Source organism: Mytilus californianus, unplaced genomic scaffold (genome assembly GCF_021869535.1).
Source record: "Mytilus californianus isolate M0D057914Y unplaced genomic scaffold, xbMytCali1.0.p SCAF_11, whole genome shotgun sequence".
Taxonomy (NCBI): Eukaryota; Metazoa; Mollusca; class Bivalvia; order Mytilida; family Mytilidae; genus Mytilus; species Mytilus californianus.
In genome coordinates, this window is record NW_026262593.1 from 1,779,309 (window position 1) to 1,801,347 (window position 22,039).

The window sequence follows — 22,039 nt, forward strand, 5'->3', positions numbered from 1 at the left end:
CATTTTTTGTTCAATTCCCTTTTTTATCTTTTTACACTTTGTAACAATAAGCAATTTAGTTTACATAATAATTAGATTTGATTTGATTTTCTGTGTTTTAACGCCACTTTTAAGCACCGCTTTTGGGCTATTTCGCGCCCGGAGAAAACCACCGACCTTCGATAGGAAAACTGACAATCCTAGTCAATTAAGATTGGAGTCGAGTGCACCCGCACGAGCGGGGTTCGAACTCACAACCTCAGTGTTGACTGGCTAGTGATTACAGTAGTAACTACTTAGACCACTCGGCCCCGAGGCCCCGCATAATAATTAGGGAATCAAGGACAATATAGGGACTGTCATGAAAACTATAACTTCATACTATATGGATTCCGTGAACTGATGTGAACTTGTACATTGATATTTCAGTTGTTTGGAGTATGTAATATTAGCCATGTTAGCAGGCTTCACTCTTTATTAATGCAATAACAAGCTGATAAGAAACTTGACTTTTGTATTTAAATAGCAATTTTTTTCTAATAATAAAATGTTGATTTTCAAGACAGTGATAAAATAGGTAATCTTAGTAAATTTCTGTCATTGACAAAAATAGAAAAATCTTCTGTGTTCTCTTGATTTTGTGCTAAACTGTATGGATATATTACTCCAAACTGAATTCTGTTTTATACAATAAAAAGCAATGTTTCCATGATGAAAGATTAAAGCTAATAACTTCTGGTTTAGGAAGCTCTGTAGAGTTTTTAAATCAACTGTGGGGCTTTTTTGGAAATCTAAACTGTTCGTATAGATTTTATATTATACATAAATGCAAATTAAGTTTAATAAATGTAATCCATTGTCAAAAAATTCCTATGTAAAATTAGGCATTCCCATACCCGTAGCCAGGGGGGATTCGAGGGGTTCGTACGAACCCCCCTTGAAAACAAATAAGCATTGTTAAAGTCAAAATTCTGTTTGAATTGTAACTGTTAAAGTTGAGTATGATTTTATCGAACAACCCCCCCCCCTTGGAAATTCCTGGCTACGGGCCTGCATTCCAATACATCATCAAAGGACAAGGACAGTGTAATGGTCATTTCAAATTTTACTAATTTCATTATTTATTGATATATTTTGTGTTAAGAAAAAAAAATCATTATAAGTAACACCATTTTATAAGCTACTACAACTTTAATATTAGTATGTTTTCTCATAAGTCAATTTTAACATCAGATTAACCCAGTCACCAGCACTTACTTTGGACATATCAAGCCATTCCATTACATATTCCTGTAATCATCACTAATAGCATTAACTTAAGTCATCTTCATCATAAAACTATTGATCATATAAAGTTTTAGATATCACAAGTTGACAGTCCTTACAAGGATATCAATTTTTACTACTAGCATATACTACTGTGTTTAAAGTCATATGGACAAAGAGATTTATCTTAAAAAATTTCATTGCCTGGCAATGTCAAATTCTACATGAATACAAACCAGCATTACCATAACAACTTTGGATTCTGCATTAATACCTTGCAAGTTTAATTCCCCCTTATCTATTGAAATGATCTTTAATTCAAAGTAAAGATTTAAGCAGCAATAACACTTAGTATAGTGTATTAAAAATATTAAGTATATAAATGAAAAATATAATATGATTTCATCTCTTTATAATAATCTGGTAACTTTGGGTTTTGTAATTTAACAATCAGGGGAGATTACTCAGCAAATCTTATCATATTCTCTTTTATGCCAAAAATCAAATTTCTTGTATACCAGGGTAAACATTTATAATTAGATGACTCACTAATTCTGACTATTAAGGTCAAAAGCAAGGCAAAATTATAATGCTTGAATCAGCAGATGTCTTGTAACCATGATTGATGTATTTTTAAGGTTTTTTATCATTACAAACAGACCATATCATATATGAAAAGAAATGAAAAATTAATAACCTTGATACATAATCTGATTTTCTATTACCAAAGGAATATATTTTGAAAGTATAATTTTCCAAATGTCATATTCAGTATAGAAAGTAAAATAACAAAAATACTGAACTCCAAGGAAAATTCAAAACGGAAAGTCCCTTATCAAATGGCAAAATCAAAAGCTCAAACACATCAAACGCTTGGAAAACAACTGTTATATTCCTGACTTGGTACACTGTGGTAAATATCACTGTGATCAGCCTTTAATGGGTTTATTAAGAATGCTATTTTAAGCCTTTTACACTGAACAAGCTATACCTTGGACTGATCCTTATCCTCCATATCTTGTATCTGTAGTATTAACGTATCTCTTTCCTTCACAGCCTCGTCTCTCTGTTTCTGTAACTCGTTATAATCCTTTTCTTTGGTCTCATAACTTCCATGTTTCTGTCGTAACTGACTATCAAGTCGCTGAGTCTTTATTTTTAAATCACTCATCTCTTTTTGTGTCTAAAATACAAGTATTATTTTTTATGTTTAAAGCAATTTTAACAAATTTCTTTTCTTTTAAATTGAAATAATCAATTATCTTTGAGACTAGAATCAAAGAAATTTTGTTTTCTTAAAACAATTTTTTTTTTTTTTACAAATATGTGATCGGATAAATTGTACAGACAAACAAAAATTGCAATAGTGGTTTTTTTTTCATAGCTTTGCATGCCTTGCCTTTTTAAATATTTTGCGTCATTCTTAAAAAAAAACTTAAGGCAAAGTATACATAAATTAAAGATCAATTGTTCATGTACATTTGAAAGGTCTTTCCTTCCATAGATTTTAGGATATAAGTAACAAAGAGGCTGCTGGCTTCCTTGTTACTGGGGTCATAATTTTAGAATAGAAAAACGTTGAGTTTAGATGGTCAAGATTTAAACTTAGCTCTGGCTCTGAACTAACAACAACCCACAGTAAGATTTTCTAATTTAATTCCAAGCCCAAATCTCATACAATGGTAAATGTCAAATAAATATGGCTCCTACTGTAATAGTACAATCTACTTATGTTACTATCCTACTAGTTTTCACTTTTTGAAATTACAACAAATTTTTCTATTTTTTCATGACAAGTTATGAGTAAACAAATTCACTCTAATTAGAACAATAGTTATAATTACAATTTCTGTCAACTGAGAATACTCATGCTAACGAGAATGCCCAAATAGTTAAATTACATATAATTAACTAAACTTGAACTTGTCTCTTGATAATTTAGCTAATTTTTATGACACACAAATTATTAGAATAAGTCAAAATCTATACAAAAATGCTGAAAGCCAAAATAACTCAAAATTTGTATGGCATATACTCTCATACACTAGTCGCACCAACACACTGGTGGTGTTCCTTGATTGGAGGAATTTAGTGGTATATATATGACTAATGCTTACCAATGTAATTATACTCCCCTAAACCATTTAATAGATCTATACCAAAGTTGTGCAATAGAACCACTCATTCATGCCCAGTCAGAAAGAACATATGAATATTTTAAACAAAATAGTTCCTTTGAATAGCTATAACTTTGTTAATAAGTTAATATATTTGGGTAATTTTGGAATCAAATGAAAGTTTTTTAAGACTTGTCATCAATGTAGTACCCTTGTTAAAAGTTTCTTTTGAATAATAAAAAAAAATGAATGAAATTTGAATAAACATATTTACCCTGTTGCTCAGATCAGAAGAACCTGTTTTTGTACATCAAACTTCGGGGAACCAGTGTGCTCTAATATGCAATTTAAGGTATGTTGAATTTTTCAGCAAAAAGTCAGGATAAGGTATAGTTTTGAAATGAAATGACTTCCACTTTTATTATTTGAACTTAAGGTAATTATCTATGAATGCTTGAGGTTCCAGAATTTAATATAGAAAGCAATGGGCTATAGATTAGTGGTGTTATTCCTTGTCCCATGCAGAAAAATGTGAACAGTAAAGTTATGAAATAAATAATTGCTTCATGTTGATTGAAAAAAACAAATGGATGTAAATTCTTAATAGTTGTACTACATTTTTAAGTGATTGCATACATACACAGGTTGGGGATTTCCTTCCCCTATTGGACCAATCAGAAGTCAAAATTGATGTCGCTCTTGATTTCAATCAATCAATGTCGGGGAAAAAATAAATATCTTGAGATTTTTATGGAAAGAACAGTTGCGGACAAGGTTTTTATTCATTGAATTTCATTTATCTCTTGTTTGCCTAACATTCTTCACTGACATAAGCAAGATTCTACAGATAAGGATCAGATTTGTATCAAGGCATCACATTTTTTGGCTTTATTTGCAATGCACTTATAGATTTTTAAATCTCCATGCTGGAAGGACAACTAATTTTACAGGTTTTCTCTATGTTCTCATAAGATGAAACATATCTAAGTTACCTGAAACTATAAAACTTATTTGCATAGCTGCTTGAATGACTTATAGAAAAAAGTAAAATGCTAACTCAATGAAAATTGAAAGATTTATTATAAAATAGCTGTTTTTTGACTTCCAAGAAATTTGAGTGTCAGAGATAATATCTCCGAAACTATTGAAGAGTTTTCCTTTTGTAAAATTTACACTTGTACAGTCTTAGAATGCTTTGAAAAGCTTTAAAAAAAACACAAAACCCATAAAATAGGATAAAACACACACAGTTAATTATCTAGGATGTGACTTCTGACCTTATGACCTTTATCAAGGGCATTAATCCCCAATGTCATTGCAAAAGACCCCATCAGATTAGGACCATTGGTTTCATAGTTATAGCTAATAATGTCTTTTCACACAGCATCAATGGGAGTTATGCCCCTTACGGAAAGTAATATTTATCTGAATAGACGCAGAGAGTATTGAAAAGCTTTAAAACATACATGAAACTCTTTAAATAGGATAAAAAATCTCAAAGTTTGTCTTCCTTTGTCAAGGGCATTAGTCCTCAATGTCATTGCAAAAAGACCCTATTGCATTTCTCCTCAAAGGCTTTTCACACACACCTTATCATATCTGTTCTGTAGACCTTCATTAATATGTTTTAATTTTGTAGCATCATTCTGAGCATTTTTAAGTTTATCCACCTCTGCTGTAAGATGCGTGACCTGTGTCTGTAAACTCCCGTTTTCATATGCTAATTTGTTCTTCTGTTCCATCATTTCCATCATTGTTTTCTCTACTTTACTCTGTGTTTCCTAGGAAAATTAAAATAAGATTGATTGATTGATTTTTGGTGTTTAATGCACTATTGGCTATTTCGTGGCTGCAAGTTTTTATTGGTGGAGGAAGCTGGAGTGCCTTGATAGGACCACAACTTTTGGCAGAAATGCTGACAATCCTAGTCAATTTAGATTGGAGTTGAACGCCCCTCCATGTAAATAAGATAAAAGTTTTGAAATGAACCCATAACAATTAGAAATAGACCAATTTCATTACAAACAGAAATTATCAATTGGTTGAATTTTGAAGCAGTGGCAGTAGAAAAATGAACTTATATACTTAAAAAAAATGGGTAAAAATCCAACAATCTTTTAACAGTGCAAAAAATTAACTATGTGTATTTTTCAATCTTGTTTTCCTCTTCACAAATACCTAGCCAAATAATATCTGTCCATTGGTGAAACCATTTGTTGACCTCTAGATGTCTTTAGGCTATTTGTGGAAGGCTGCTGTATCATTTATGTTTACCAATAAAAAGCTTTGGTATTTGACATAATGCATGATCACATTTCTATTGATGAAGACTCTATGTTACACTATAGATATCTTTTGTTGTTGTTGTTGTCCTTGGGTTGCTGTCTCATTGATGTATACCCCACATCTACTTTTATTCAAATAAACTGTTAACACAGAGATATGTCTCGCCTATTTGTTATTTTGATAATGCAAATGTTGAAATTGAAATAGCAATACTTTACATGTAAGTTATGCAAATATTCAAAGTTAATAAGCCATGACTGAAGGTACAGGGCTAAACAATCTCCATGGAAATGAGATGTGCCAATGCTAATACAACTGCATACCAAATACCATTGACTTATCATAAGTTGTTCCCTTTCAACAAACTTAAACACAAACATTACTTGTAAACTATGTAAAAGTTTCAAAGTCAATGAACCATGATGAGAGGGTGGGGCTATATAATCCATGGTAAAGAAACTTGCAAATGCCAATACATTTGCATACCGAATATCATTGACTTAACATTAGTGGTTCATCTTATTCTGACCTAATCACAAACTAATACATGTAAACTAAGTAAAAGTTTCAAAGTCAATAGACCATGACTGAGGGGTAAGGACCAAATATTCTCCATGGAAATGAGATGTGCTAATGCTTATACAACTGCATACCAATTTTCATTGACCTAAAACTAACAGTTCCCCTTAAACTGACCTAATCACAAACTAATACATGAAAACTAAGCAAAAGTTTCAAAGTCAAAAGACCATGACTGAGGGGGCGGGGCCAAATAATCTCCATGGAAAGGAGATATGCTAATGCCTATACAACTGCATACCAAATATCATCGACCTACCACTAGTGGTTCCCCATAAACTGACCTAATCACAAACTAATACATGAAAACTAGGAAGTTTCAAAGTCAATAGACCTTGACTGAGGGGGCGGAGCCAAATAATCTCCATGGTAATGAGATGTGCCGATGCTAATACAACTGCATACCAAATATCATTGACCTACCACTAGTGGTTCCCCATAAACTGACCTAATCACAAACTAATACATGTAAACTAAGCAAAGTTTCAAAGTCAATTGAATTTGACTGAGGGGGCGGGCCAAACAATCTCCATGGTATTGAGATGTGCCAATGCTAATACAACTGCAGACCAAATATCACTGACCTACCACTAGTGGTTCACCATGAACTAGACCTAATCACAAACTAATACATTGTTGACGCCGCCGCAGCCAATGCCGGAAACAGCATACCTATGTCTCGCTTTTTGACTCCGTCAAGCTGAGACAATATACAATTACCTTTACAATGGTAATCATAGTTTTAATAAAATTGTTAGAGAAGAAAGTGAACAAGAGTGCACAAGCCAATAGTCTTCACGATGAACTTTTGAATCCACAGGCTTCAAGCTGAATTTTACCAAAATTTTAGTTAGATTCTATTGGTCTGTAGAGATGATTTTTACAGGCCTGACAGCATTTTTACAAGCCTGGGCTGGTGGGCCTGTGGTTGAGTGTGAAGACTGTGCTAAAATGTTATGTCTGCTTTACTTTATGTTGAAAGTTTTTTAGATAAAGATTTTACTTTAAGTATCACATAAACTTAAGAATATCAACAATCCAGTTAAATGAGGACAAATTCATAAGAACCTTCACAGGCAGACATGTTCACCTTAAACTCATTCCATACACCAAAAATAATTAACCTATTGCTTATAGAAACATACATAACCATAGTATCTGAGAATAGGATCAAACTACAGAACTTAACATTGACCAATGAACCATGAAATGTGATCAATGTCAGAGGAACCTTGCCAGACAAGCATTCTGTACAATTATAATTGACAAATTGCTTATAGTATCTGAGAATAGGACCAAACTACAAAACTTAACATTGACCAATGAACCATGAAATGTGATCAATGTCAGAGGAACCTTGCCAGACAAGCATTCTATCCAAATATAATTGACAAATTGCTTATAGTATCTGAGAATAGGATCAAACTACAGAACTTAACATTGACCAATTGCAATGAACCATGAAATGTGATCAATGTCAGAGGAACCTTGCCAGACAAGCATTCTATACAATTATAATTGACAAATTGCTTATAGTATCTGAGAATAGGACCAAACTACAAAACTTAACATTGACCAATGAACCATGAAAATGAGGTGCTGTTCAGATGATACATGCACCTTACAATCATTCTATACTCCAAATATAATTGACACATTGCTTATAGTATCTGAGAATAGGACCAAACTATAGAACTTAACATTGACCAATGAACCATGAAAATGAGGTGCTGTTCAGATGATACATGCACCTTATAATCATTCCATACACCAAGTATAGCTGACCGACTGCTTATACTATATAAGAAACAGACCTATTCACATACTTTTACTTTGATCACTGGTGCATACAATGAAGTCGAGGTCAGGTGAACCCTGTTTGACAGACATGTAGACATTACAAGGATCCCAGATACCAATCATAATTAGTGATAAATTCACATTACAAAAAATAAACAGTTTTTTTAAAGTATTCACAGAATTAATAAAACCCAATCAAGGGCAATAGACATATAACAGATGGAAACTTTGTAAAAAATGGCATCTACATACCAAGTTATGAAGCATGCATGTCTTAAGCTTCTACCTTCTGAAATATAAAACTCTACACAAATAGTTGATGCCGCTGCCACTGCCCCCCAGATTAGCATCCCTCTGTCTAGCATTTTGTGGCTTTCCATTATAGTTATTTACCTGTTGCCCTTCAAACCCTGATACCCTTTCCATGAGAGTAGCATTTTCATGTTCCAGAGATTTCCTAAGTTTTTTCTGTGAGTCTAGTTCTATTTTAAGTTGTTGTGCTTCACCCTGAAGTTTTGACCGTTCTTCTATCATGGAATCTACAGTCTGGTTCACCTACATTGACATAAATCATATGATCATTAAAAGGGTTCACAGGTCTTTCACTGAGGATACATCATATACATTGTACTATCATTAAAAAGTTCACAGGTCTTTCACTGAGGATACATCATATACATTGTACTATCATTAAAAAGTTCACAGGTCTTTCACTGAGGATACATCATATACATTGTACTATCATTAAAAAGTTCACAGGTCTATCAATGAGGATACATCATATACATTGTACTATCATTAAAAAGTTCACAGGTCTATCAATGAGGATACATCATATACATTGTACTATCATTAAAAAGTTCACAGGTCTTTCACTGAGGATACATCATATACATTGTACTATCATTAAAAAGTTCACAGGTCTATCAATGAGGATACATCATATACATTGTACTATCATTAAAAAGTTCACAGGTCTATCAATGAGGATACATCATATACATTGTACTATCATTAAAAAGTTCACAAGTCTTTCACTGAGGATACATCATATACATTGTACTATCATTAAAAAGTAAGTCTTTCACTGAGGATACATCATATACATTGTACTATCATTAAAAAGTTCACAGGATTTTCACTGAGGATACATCATATACTATCATTAAAAAGTTCACAAGTCATACATCCACATAATTTGGTCTCTGGTAGATAGTTGTCTCACTGAAAAATTTTCCACATCTTATAGAGTTAGTTTACAATAAGAACTATGATCTACAGGATTTTAATATGAGTAACATGACAGGTGGCACCAGTGGAGCAGGATCTGCTTACCATTTGAGCACTTGAGTTCACGCTACTTTGGATGGGGTTTTTGTTCCTCAAAGTTTAGTTTTGTCTAGTTTTTTTTGTGACTATTGATTGGTTTTCATTTTTCTAATTTTGGTCCTTATTTCTTCCTGACTTTCTTTGTCTTATGGTTTTAGAATGCCCCCATTTGTATCTTTTAACTATTTTTACCAAATTATTCATCACAATTTATTAAATTTAATTTCTGCCACATAGATATACCTCATCTAGTAAGTGATCTTTATCTTTGACAGCCCTCTCTTTCTCTTTCTTTACGACCTGTAGCTGATGTCTGAGTGAATTCAGCTCTTTTTCTAGTCCTGAAGCAGCTTGACAATACTCGTCGTCCTTGGCAACAAACTTTTTATTTAGACCTGTATACTCTTGTTCGACATGACGTCTGTAATAGAATTTGTATCACTTTTACTTCAGAAATTATTTGCGCGGTTTTTAATAATTCGAATAATGCGACTTGATGATTATCGTATTCTGATATCTGGTTTGTATATTTGTATGCATATTTTCCTAAATCGCAATAATTAATCTCACATTTTTTTCTTTTCCTCAAAAATCACAATAAATGCACACCATAATTTCTGAATTTACAGTATTCAATATAAGTATAACAAACAATCAAGTACTTTGACCTACAATTGTTTACTTTTTATACATTGTGACTTGGAGAGTTGTCTCATTGGCACTCATACCACATCTTCTTATTAATATAAGACAAATTTTTTACCCAATAATTACATTACATAGGTGTTCAACAATTAAAAGCTTGGGATACACTTTTTTCAGACCTTAATCACCCATTATATAAATTTTACAATTTACTTATAGTTCTTACAAAATTCTAAGGAAAATGCAATCACCAACAATTAATCAATTTGACTGCCTCCCATCCCAATCTTCAATTACCGTCTTTTGGTATGCATAGTGCGCATTTGTGTATAGTGCGCACCCCCTTTATGGTCCAAGAAACGTGAGAAAAAAAGTTTATTGTTCATATAAGACTCATAGACATTTTCGGAAAAGTTACAGCTCCAAAATCAGCAAACAGGAAGTCTATCGGTAAACAGGAAGTTTTTTAAATGGACACCGATGTCAGAGAATTTCGTACGGAATAGGTAATTATATGAAATTGCAAATATTCTGACAAATGAATAAGAATTTTATAAGATTGAGATAAATCTACATTTAAGTTTTGTTTTTTTAAAACCAAATTTAATAAATTGTTTGAGTATCAAGGACAAGATTAAATATCCAAATTAATGTTCAGATTGAAACAATAACATAATTACGAATCAGTCAAATGATTATCATTAACATCATTAGTGCTGTAATAAATTGTTAAAATCTCATTATTTTATTTTTTGTTTGTTGATTCTAGCTGTTAATCCGGATTATCACACCTCAATCAATGGGTCTAATTGATGTCAAAAACAAATCAGTGACAGGTTCACCTTGTTCCTAATTAAATTCCTTCAGGTTACAATTATGGGATTATCATGTTTTGAATTTCAATCATAATTTCTTGAACGGTTTTAAGCAGTTGTTTAAAAGTTACAATGTAGAAAAGTTTTTATAACTAGAGGCTCTAAAGAGCCTGTGTCGCTCACCTTGGTCATGTTGGTCTATGTGCATATTAAACAAAGGACACAGATGGATTCATGACAAAATTGTGTTTTGGTGATGGTGATGTGTTTGTAGATCTTACTTTACTGAACATTCTTGCTCCTTTCTATTATCTCTATCTATAATGAACTTGGCCCGGTAGTTACAGTGGAAAATATTTTGTAAAAATTTACAAAAATTTACAAAATTTATGAAAATTGTAAAAAATTGACTATAAAGGGCAATAACTCCTTAAAGGGTCAATTGACAATTTTGGTCATGTTGACTTATTTGTAGATCTATCCTTGATGTACATTATTGCCTTTACAGTTTATCTCTATCTATAATAATATTCAAGATAATAACCAAAAGCTGCAAAATTTTCTTAAAATTACCAATTCAGGGGCAGCAACCCAACAACGTGTTGCCTGATTGGTCCGAAAATTTCAGGGCAGATAGATCTTGACCTAATGAACAATTTTATCCTCATCAGATTTGCTCTAAATGCTTTGGTTTCAGAGATATGAGTCAAAAACTGCATTTTACCCTATGTATTATTTTTTAGCCATGTCGGCCATCTTGGTTCGCGGGCGGGGTCATCGGACACATTTTTTAAACTAGATACCCTAATGATGGTTGTGGACAAGTTTGGTTAAATGTGTCTTAGTAGTTTCAGAGAAGATTTTTGTAAAAAATTACAAAAATTTACGAAAAATGGTTAAAAATTGACTATAAAGGGCAATAACTCCTTAAGGGGTCAACTGACCATTTTGGTCAAGTTGACTTATTTGTAGATCTTACTTTGCTGAACATTATTGCTGTTTACAGTTTATCTTTATCTATAATAATATTCAAGATAATAACCAAAAACGGGAAAATTTCCTTAAAATTACCAATTCAGGGGCAGCAACCCAACAACGGGTTGCCTGATTGGTCTGAAAATTTAAGGGCAGATAGATCTTGACCTTATGAACAATTTTATCCTCATCAGATTTGCTCTTAATGCTTTGGTTTCAGAGATATGAGCCAAAAACCGCATTTTTACCCTATGTACTATTTTTTAGCCATGTCGGCCATCTTGGTTCGCGGGCAGGGTCATCGGACACATTTTTTAAACTAGATAACCTAATGATGATTGTGGACAAGTTTGGTTAAATGTGTCTTAGTAGTTTCAGAGGAGAAGATTTTTGTAAAAGATTACAAAAATTTACGAAAAATGGTTAAAAATTGACTATAAAGGGCAATAACTCCTTAAGGGGTCAACTGACCATTTTGGTCAAGTTGACTTATTTGTAGATCTTACTTTGCTGAACATTATTGCTGTTTACAGTTTATCTCTATCTATAATAATATTCAAGATAATAACCAAAAACGGCAAAATTTCCTTAAAATTACCAATTCAGGGGCAGCAACCCAACAACGGGTTGTCTGATTCATCTGAAAATTTCAGGGCAGATAGATCTTGACCTGATAAACAATTTTACCCCATGTCAGATTTGCTCTAAATGCTTTGGTTTTAGAGATATTAGCCAAAATCTACATTTTACCCCTATGTTCTATTTTTAGCCATGGCGGCCATCTTGGTTGGTTGGCCCGGTCACCGGACACATTTTTTAAACTAGATACCCTAATGATGATTGTGGCCAAGTTTGGTCAAATTTGGCCCAGTAGTTTCAGAGGAGAAGATTTTTGTAAAAGTTTACGGACGACGGACGCAGGACGACGGACGCCAAGTGATGAGAAAAGCTCACTTGACCTTTCAGGTCAGGTGAGCTAAAAATAAACTTCTCATAGACTAAATCATCACTTTACAATATCAAGTCACATGACTGACCCACATGACTGGCGATCACCTGATACATTAGAAAAAATGGTGGTTTATCTTTTCAAAACAAGCGTGGTTTATTCAATTTTCATACACTTTTCTTCTACTCTCCATGATGAACACATACAAAAACAGTAAGTTATGACAACAAGGAACACAGAGGCTAATTTAACCGACAACAAAAGCTTTATTGTGTCTTTATTAAGACATGGCAAATTTCCGGATTGCAAACAGATGGACAAATTTACATGATAAACGTAGCTACAGAAATATAAAATGTATTTTATTTGAATAAAACACGACAAATCAAGAACAATAAGATACAAATTACAAATATAACATGTAAAATATAAAAACAATCGAGGTTTTAGCAAAAATATTCCTTACTCTTCACTTCTCCTGGAAATTTTTTTGTCGGAGTTTGGACCTGAAAAAAGACTAAGAAAATGTCTGTAGGCATGTATAACCGGACCCCTCTTACGAGAAACATGACCCAGAGTATAAATGTGTGCACTATACATACCAAAAGACAGTAAGATATATTTAATGAAAAAAATCCTATTTAACTGGTTATTTTTTTGTTGTTTGGCTTTTTATAATTTCCAATGCAGTTTTCCACTTAATACTAATGCTTACAATCTTTTTTCCAAGGATTCCCGTTCAGCTGTTAGTTCCTTTGTTTTGATCTTATATTGCAATGCCTCTTCTTCAATTCTTTCTTTCTCTGCAACTCTGCTTCTCTCTGCCTATTGTAGATAAACATGTAAGCAAAATTACAACATACAATGTACATAAATATTGATATACATGTAATACATTCTTTAAAGTGAAGTAAGGAAATAGATGTATTACTATAAGATTAGCTTCTGTCCAAGTTTCATATCAATCCATGAAGGTTTACATTTATCAAGCCAAAAAATTATTCCCAAACTGTCTGTAAATGTTAACTGCCAAAAAAAATCAGTCTATCTATTAGTTAAATACTGAAAAATTTAGGAGAAAAAAATTCAAATTTTCCTTTAGACATTATCCCTTCATCATAAAACAGCTTCTGTAAAAGACAATTGACTTGTAGTTAAACTTTAACACCGACTTATCTAGTTGGAAATTGCAAACAAATAAGTCTGTTTATCAGTAAAAAATTCCTAAGGGGTTCCACGGAACCCTGTGTCTCGCATGCAATTGCTGCTGTCAGTGTAAAAGTGTTATGTTCACTTAAAAAGCGAGTACGTGTATCAGTAAAATACAAAATTCAAAATTTTACTCTGGATACTATATTTTTGACATAAACAAGCTTCTGTCCAAATTTCATAAAATTCCAAGTAGGTTTGACAAAGTTATTGATGACTAAAAAAACTTTAACCACAGACTGAACCTAAATGTTGACGCCACCAACACCGACGTCGGAATCTAGGATCACTTTGTCTCCCTTTGGAGAAATAAATTTCGCAGGTTCAACAAAAAATGAAGAAAAAACATTTCACTATTTTGCTCTTAGGCAAACTTCTACAACTCGTATGTGAATACTGTTTTAGATTTAAAGGCATGGGGGTGGAAGGCACTCAGATTAATAAATTGATGGTGGTTGCATTTTCTTCAGAATTTTGTAAGAATTATTAAATGAACATTTTATATTATAGGTGTTTGTGGTTAAAAAAAAACTACCTCAAACCCCCGTGCTTTTAAATCTGGGACAGCCCTGAGGCAATTTATATGCAATTAAGACATGGATTCTAATTATATGAGGGCCATTCCTCTTTATCAAATAAATAGTCCATAATTATGTTTTTAGTTAATCTGGTCGGCACATTTTCTTGGAAGAATTTAAGGATTGAAACTTAATGTTTAGTATGATGTTGGGTCAGCACCACTTGGGGTGCATCCCACTTTTTATTCAAAAAGAGTACTTGGTATAAAAATAAATGTACTACATAAACTATTGCATACCTCCAGTTCTTTTTTATGTAATGATTTAATATGTTCCGTTTCACTCTGAACACACGTCGTAAGCTTGGTTAGATGTTCATTCTGCTCCTTTAAGTCTTTGTTAGTTGTCTGGTAAATAATTACACACATATATACAATGTTAGGTAGACAATTATATTACCATCAAAAATGTTATCAAATCATACATAAACAGTAAATTCTATTTTTATCACATATAACCCATGAACCAGTTAGTCATGCTTAACACCAAAATGAATAGTAAATGGTCAGTTGTACAATAGTAAATGGTCAGTTGTACAATAGTAAATGGTCAGTTGTACAATAGTAAATGGTCAGTTGTACAATAGTAAATGGTCAGTTGTACAAAAGTAAATGGTCAGTTGTACAATAGTAAATGGTCAGTTGTACAAAAGTAAATGGTCAGTTGTACATGAGACATCAAACCAAACAACAAAAACAAACAACTAAACAACAAACGTTGATTAGATGAATGTCATTCGGTCTCTGGTGGGTAGTTGTCTCTAGATGAATGTCATTCGGTCTCTGGTGGGTAGTTGTCTCTAGATGAATGTCATTCGGTCTCTGGTGGGTAGTTGTCTCTAGATGAATGTCATTCGGTCTCTGGTGGGTAGTTGTCTCTACATGAATGTCATTCGGTCTCTGGTGGGTAGTTGTCTCTAGATGAATGTCATTCGGTCTCTGGTGGGTAGTTGTCTCTAGATGAATGTCATTCGGTCTCTGGTGGGTAGTTGTCTCTAGATGAATGTCATTCGGTCTCTGGTGGGTAGTTGTCTCTAGATGAATGTCATTCGGTCTCTGGTGGGTAGTTGTCTCTAGATGAATGTCATTCAGTCTATGGTGGATAGTTGTCTCATTGGCAATCATACCACATCTCCTTATACTAAAAGTCAAAACATGTTCTGTTTGTTTTAACTTTTGTAAAAAGTAATAAAATTAATTTACCCTGCATGCTGTCAACCTCCTAAATTTTTCAATCCATTTTTAGAAGCATTAAAATGTTAAACGCACAAACAAATGATCATACACCATTTCCCTAATAACCACTCCTACCTTCAATTCATTATTCTGATTGGCTAATGTGACTTTGTCAATCAACAACATTTCCTATTAAAATGTAAGAGTTAAAACCTCTATCTTTTTAAACACATATAAAACAAATATGTTGGCATATGCTTCTCAATAGCTTATAAATATTATTTAAAAAAGAAGTCAATACAGCGGTTCATTCTGATCAAATATATGTACAGGAATTCATTGTTCAATTCAAGTCATGCAATTAAATTTTTTCAACTTACAGCAGGAAAAATATATAGTGTACACATACAATGGCTCAGTTATTAATCACTCCTTTTGATGTTGAGTGAATCACAGTGAAACAGGGAGATTGTCTGTGATTTAGAATGATAATATTTTTTACGACCTTAGTATATAATATCTACTGTAAATTCAGAAATTATGGCGTGCATTTATTATTGCGATTTTCTCATTTTAGACTAAAATGCGATTTTAACTTTTGCGATATTGAGAAAAATCCTGTTTAATTCATATAAAAAATTTCAAAATGCGAGTTCAAATTATTGCGATTATAACCCTGTCGCATTTTTCGCAATAATAAAAACATCGCAATAATTTCTGAATTTACAGTATTGAAAATACTGAGAAGTTTCATAGTAAATCACTTCCAACCACCAGCATTCACTATGAAAAATCACCACCAAGAATGATTCTTAACTGAATCACTTTGTCTGTACAGTACTACAATACATCCCCTCACCTTCTGCTGATCTACGATAACTTGAGTTTGTTCTAGTTGCTTAATGAGGTCATCGTACTGTTTGCGTAATCTATCCAGTTCTTTCATTAAAACTTGTCGATCAGAATCCATTGTCTCAAAATTTCTTTTCATTCTCTCTGAAAATTAAATGTGTAGTGTTAAGTATAAATATAAGAAACTAGTAATAGTTATAATTGATAAGGTTTACAACTTATCTAAGGTCACGTTTATACAGACTTCTTTGAAGGACAAACTATGTGCATATTAAACTGGTATAACTCCACAACATTTGTCCCTGTACCAAGTCAGGCTATCTGGACCATGTGTTGCCAGTACATGTTTGTCTTTTTTTTGTAGAAGGGTCCAGTGTTGTTCGTAGATGTCTTTTGTACTGTCTCATATTTTTCCTATGATACTTTTTTAATATGTTTTATACCTAACATTTTCTATCTAATATTTTCAGCTGTAATCTGACTGTAAAATTTAGGGTACAATACTACTGAGGATGTTTTCTGTTGAAGTATGTACAATTCAAATCATGAATCTGAAGATGAATGACAAATGCACAACATATGCCTACCTTTGAAAAAGAACCTACCTTTGAATCTAAAAAACTTTGTATAGGCCAAGCTTGGTTATTTCAAGTATGAAAATTTATATTACCCATTTCTTCATAAGCTTCATTATAATCTCTTTCTATAGAATCTCTTTGAGCCTGGGTCAGTTTTAGTTCCTCCCTCACATTTAACGCATCGTTACGTAAACTTTGGCAGTCCATGGACAAAGATTTAACCTGAAACAATCAATGAAGACTGATCAAAGTAACCTGACAATACATCATTCTTATTTTAGTGTCAACCAATTAGACTGTCCTACAAAAAAGCTCTTTCTGTTAATTTTTTTGAAAAATCAAATCAAATCTTACTGACATGTAAATCATCATCTTCGCTAGCCAAGGTTTATGATCCAGTCCCCTCCTTTCCACCCTTGGCAGATTGAGATAGAATTTCAGATCACCGAGTAAATTATTTCCATTGGTCGCAGTTGTAACTGGCTGCTTCCAATCAAAAAGCGTCCTTTAAGATGATCACGTGTAAATGTAGAAATTGTAAATAAACAATTGCCATGTGCTGATTGTGCAACATGTCTTTATCTCCAAAATATAGGACGATATTTAGTAACAATTCTAAAAGTTCTTAATTAAATAATTAAAGTTCATGGGTATGTTTCTCTGGCAAATGTTGGAATGTCAACGTATATTTTCAGTTCCTGCTTCACAAAATTTGTAAACACTGGACACAACCATTTTACACCTCCACATTGAAGAGAGTTCAAGTGCTGTCAATGTAGTGGGAATGGGCGTGACTTTTATCTACCAATAGATGGCACAGAGAAATTACAAATGATGGCTTAATCTTCTAAGGGTGGAGAGGAGGGGACTGGATGGTAACCCTTGGCTAGCGAAGATGGTTAATCATGTACAACAAAGTTATAACAAAAATATGATTAAATATTGGTTTGTCTTGTTAGCATTTTAATTCATGCATCAAATTAAATCAGGAATAAATAACAAGTCAATAATCTCATTAAATTCAAAGTCAGAGTTATTCACATGAAAGGTATAATTATATAAAACAATGAGAGTACAGGTATATATGACAGATCTGAGTTACAATGAATCCAATCTTCATCAAACTTTGAACAACTCTTTAACAAATGCTTGAAGGTTTATAAAATTAAGAGGTAATAATTGTAATTATCTCAGGCAAAGTTGATAAAAGAGTTTGTTTTGTCTCTTTTGTAAACATTTTAGCCTGTTTAAGATTTTAAGAACTCAAACAAGTAAAAAGTTCATTAAAACGTGTAATGTTTATTTGAAACAGTGCAACAAACTTATTTTTTAATTTGTGCTATGTGTAATACAAGGTTTTACCATTCCACGAACCAAGCTATTGATTTATTTGTGACGGGACACAATTAAGGCAATCATATCTAATATCTATGGTTTAATCAAAGCTGTTAATAATATAATGATGCACACCCTTAATAGAATACTAATGTGCGAGATAATCCATATCTCAATATAAAAATCTTTTTAAAGGGTATACTGCAGAGAGAACCAAGCTTATCAATGGTGCACCTATTTAATTTGTATTATAATCTGAAGTTAAATGTCTGTGGAAAAATACAAACAAATCATCAAAAATCATCAAAAATCACTGGTGGTATGCTGCAAAGAGCACCAAACTTATCAATGGTGCACCTATTTAATTTGTATTATAATCTGAAGTTAAATGTCTATGGAAAAATACAAATAAATCATCAAAAATCACTGGTGGTATGCTGCAGAGCACCAAGCTTGTCAATGGTGTACCCATTTAATTTGTATTATAATCTGAAGTTAAATGTCTATGGAAAAATACAAATAAATCATCAAAAATCACTGGTGGTATGCTGCAAAGAGCACCAAGCTTATCAATGGTGTACACATTTAATTTGTTTCATAATCAGTAGATAAATACATATAACTCAATGAAAATCACTATAGGATTGTAACGCATGGGAATTATCATGAAATGTTTGACATGTACACTGAACTCACTGAAGGATTGTATGGCATGGGAATTATGAAATGTTTGACATGTACACTGAACTCTCTATTTGTACAGGCATACATCTCATAAAACTAGTTTAACCTCACCACATGTTGAATTGTTCATTTGCCTGTCCCAAGTCAAGTACCTTGTCGTCTTTTATCAAAGCTTAACTCAGTCTTATTTGGTAAAGTACAGCATTAAAATTCACTTTTCTTTGCTTAAAAATAAACATAGTTTTCCCAACCTCCTTTCTCTCGGACTCAACTAGAGCCTCCATATCTCGAACTCGTTCCATTAAGGTATTGTGTGACTCCTCTAAACTTTTCCTAAGGCTCTTTTCTCTGTCACACTCTTCTTTCAATTCATTTATCCTTCTCTGCATTTTCTGTTTGGTTAAAGACAATTCATCTGCTGTTACAGTTGCTTCCGCCTTTAATAAAATAAAATAAAGAAAGATAACTCCTATATAATATTGTAGAAGTTGCTTCTGCCTATATGTTTATCAAAATATAATCAAGAAAGATAACTCCTATATAATATTGTAGCAGTTGTTTCTGCCTACATTAAATCAAAATATAATCAAGAAAGTTAACTCCTACATAATATTGTAGCAGTTGCTTCTGTCTACATGTAAATCAAAATATAATCAAGAAAGTTAACTCCTACATAATATTGTAACAGTTAATGATTCTTAAATCAAAATAAGAGTTCCAATATGCTTATATGTCTTGCCTGCTCTATTGAATATAATTGAATTTATGTTGAAAGTTTTTAAGATCAATGCCTTACTAGTACAGGTATAACAGAAACTTAATATTACCCAGTAAGGGTATTAAAGATCAATAAAAAATAGGTCATGGTCGGATGAACAATGTCAGATGGACATGAACACCTAACAATCATTTTGTACACCCAATACAGGTGACCTATTACCAATTCTATCTGAGAAATGGACCTTATTATGAAAAACGGAAACCTCAGACCTTAATACAAAAAAGTCATTATTACTCAATGTACCAGTATCAAGAAAGTGTTGTAAAAAATCACCTCGCCACTGTGCAGGGGGTAAAAACTTATAATCTATAACGATACATACATGACATTTTGACCCCAGTCACCCCATATATGTACAACATGTACAAGGTAAGAAGCCAAACTGACAAGTGCAGTGCAAATCAAACCGTAAATATGGTCATACATGTTATATTATATTTTGTACATTTATACATGTATCTGTCCATGTTACGATGATGTTATGGCCTTTTTTTTTCTTTCTTTGACCAGATTCTCATTTTTTTTTTATCATTCCAAATAAAAAAACTAGTGAGTCTTGCATTTACAAATTTTAATAAATGTCTTTTTTTAAGAATGAGGTAATTCAAAAAATTGTCATAAGAGTAAAAATCTACCCACCTTATCAAAACATGATGGGAACTATCTTACCAAAGTAAGCATGCTAATTTAATCTTACACTAGGTTAGTCAAAAGTTAATGCTTGATAACTTGAGATAATGACAGTAGATTGGATTATATTTACTGAATTATCTCCCCTAGATTGTTAAGATTCCATATAGTTTATATCTCCGGATAAAAATATGAAAGAAAACCACGTGCACCATTGTTTTGTTTTACATACATGTATATTCACATTGAACATATTATTTTGATTTGTTTTAATTGTGTTTTACCACTACCAGACAATGCCTAATTCTTTTACAAACTGCATTCAAAGTACACAAATAATGCAATAATTGGATAAATTATGTATTCAATTGATATCCATTTATAAAAAAACATAAAACATATACTCACCATTTTATTCTGTTAAAATATCCAAAAAATATGGAGATACTAAATTTATATAATTATTGGTACTGGACTTCCAGTGATCTATATTTACTTTCCTTCAATAGTCAAATTTCACTTGATGTTTCAGCTTTATTTAAAATTTAATTTTGCCACATAAATTTCTGTTCACCACTAACTAGAGTTGAAAAAACTTTTTAATTAATGAATGCACGTTTTGCTACTTTCCTTGCATTGTACATGTATTACAAAAAGTAATAAGACAATTTGATAAACATGCACATGTGCATGTAGTGTCTTGGAAAAGAAATTTAGTACTGCATGTTGCAATGAATTTAATGAGTGTCCCTTTCCTAATCTTGATGAATTTATATAGCAACATTATATTTCATTAAGAGGAAACTTCAGGTGTTATTGATCCAGTCAATTTATTTTATCATTTATTTCAAACTTTATAACATATGGCTTACACAGTAAAACAAGACTAAATTCACAGCTAAACAAAGGGATTAAACTATCAAAGGAAAATAAATGACTCTGTTAGTTACTGCAAAATTTCATTAAAATCAGATGTGATATTTTAAGAAAATGAAAACATAGGCACAATGTAGAGTGGTATGTTGAAATTTACTAACTTTTGGCAAACATTGTAAATTGCTTTTTGAAGAAACACTCTAAATCATTTCATGTCTAATGACATCTTTAATTTCCAGTTTACACATCTGAATGCCATAAATGTTAGTACATAAAATTGAGAATGGAAATGGGGAATGTGTCAAAGAGACAACAACCCGACCACAGAACAGACAACAGCAGAAGGCCACCAACAGGTCTTCAATGCAGCGAGAAATTCCCGCACCCGGAGGCGTCCTTCAGCTGGCCCCTAAACAAATATATATACTAATGTATTGATTTTTCTCTAGCTGTTTTCTCTTTCTGTTAATTTTAAGTACATGTACAATGTATGCTATGTACAATGTGTATGATGATGAGCAAAGCCCACCCCAAACACTGAGTTATTATTTCATGTATTTATATGAAGCTAAATAGAAACAAAAAATCTGTTCTACAGCAC

General features: G+C 32.4%; 1 protein-coding gene across 5 annotated transcripts in view; it reads right to left on the reverse strand.

Moving 5' to 3' along the window:
• The window catches only part of LOC127719353 (coiled-coil domain-containing protein 150-like), a 42,440-nt gene that overhangs the window by 17,318 nt on the left and 3,083 nt on the right, over nt 1-22,039 (reverse strand). For 3 of the 5 annotated variants that reach the window (XM_052225424.1, XM_052225422.1, XM_052225421.1), the window contains exons 3-12: nt 19,403-19,588; nt 17,225-17,354; nt 16,562-16,698; nt 14,767-14,874; nt 13,456-13,565; nt 9,600-9,777; nt 8,421-8,582; nt 4,952-5,143; nt 2,237-2,428; nt 1,237-1,269 (exon numbers count right to left, since the gene is read on the reverse strand). In XM_052225424.1, the coding sequence (XP_052081384.1) occupies nt 1,237-1,269; nt 2,237-2,428; nt 4,952-5,143; nt 8,421-8,582; nt 9,600-9,777; nt 13,456-13,565; nt 14,767-14,874; nt 16,562-16,698; nt 17,225-17,354; nt 19,403-19,588 (1,428 nt within the window). Of the gene's footprint in view, nt 1-1,236; nt 1,270-2,236; nt 2,429-4,951; nt 5,144-8,420; nt 8,583-9,599; nt 9,778-13,455; nt 13,566-14,766; nt 14,875-15,837; nt 15,892-16,561; nt 16,699-17,224; nt 17,355-19,402; nt 19,589-22,039 lie in introns of all 5 variants that reach the window. The other 2 variants (XM_052225425.1, XM_052225423.1) reach the window with 2 other exon arrangements.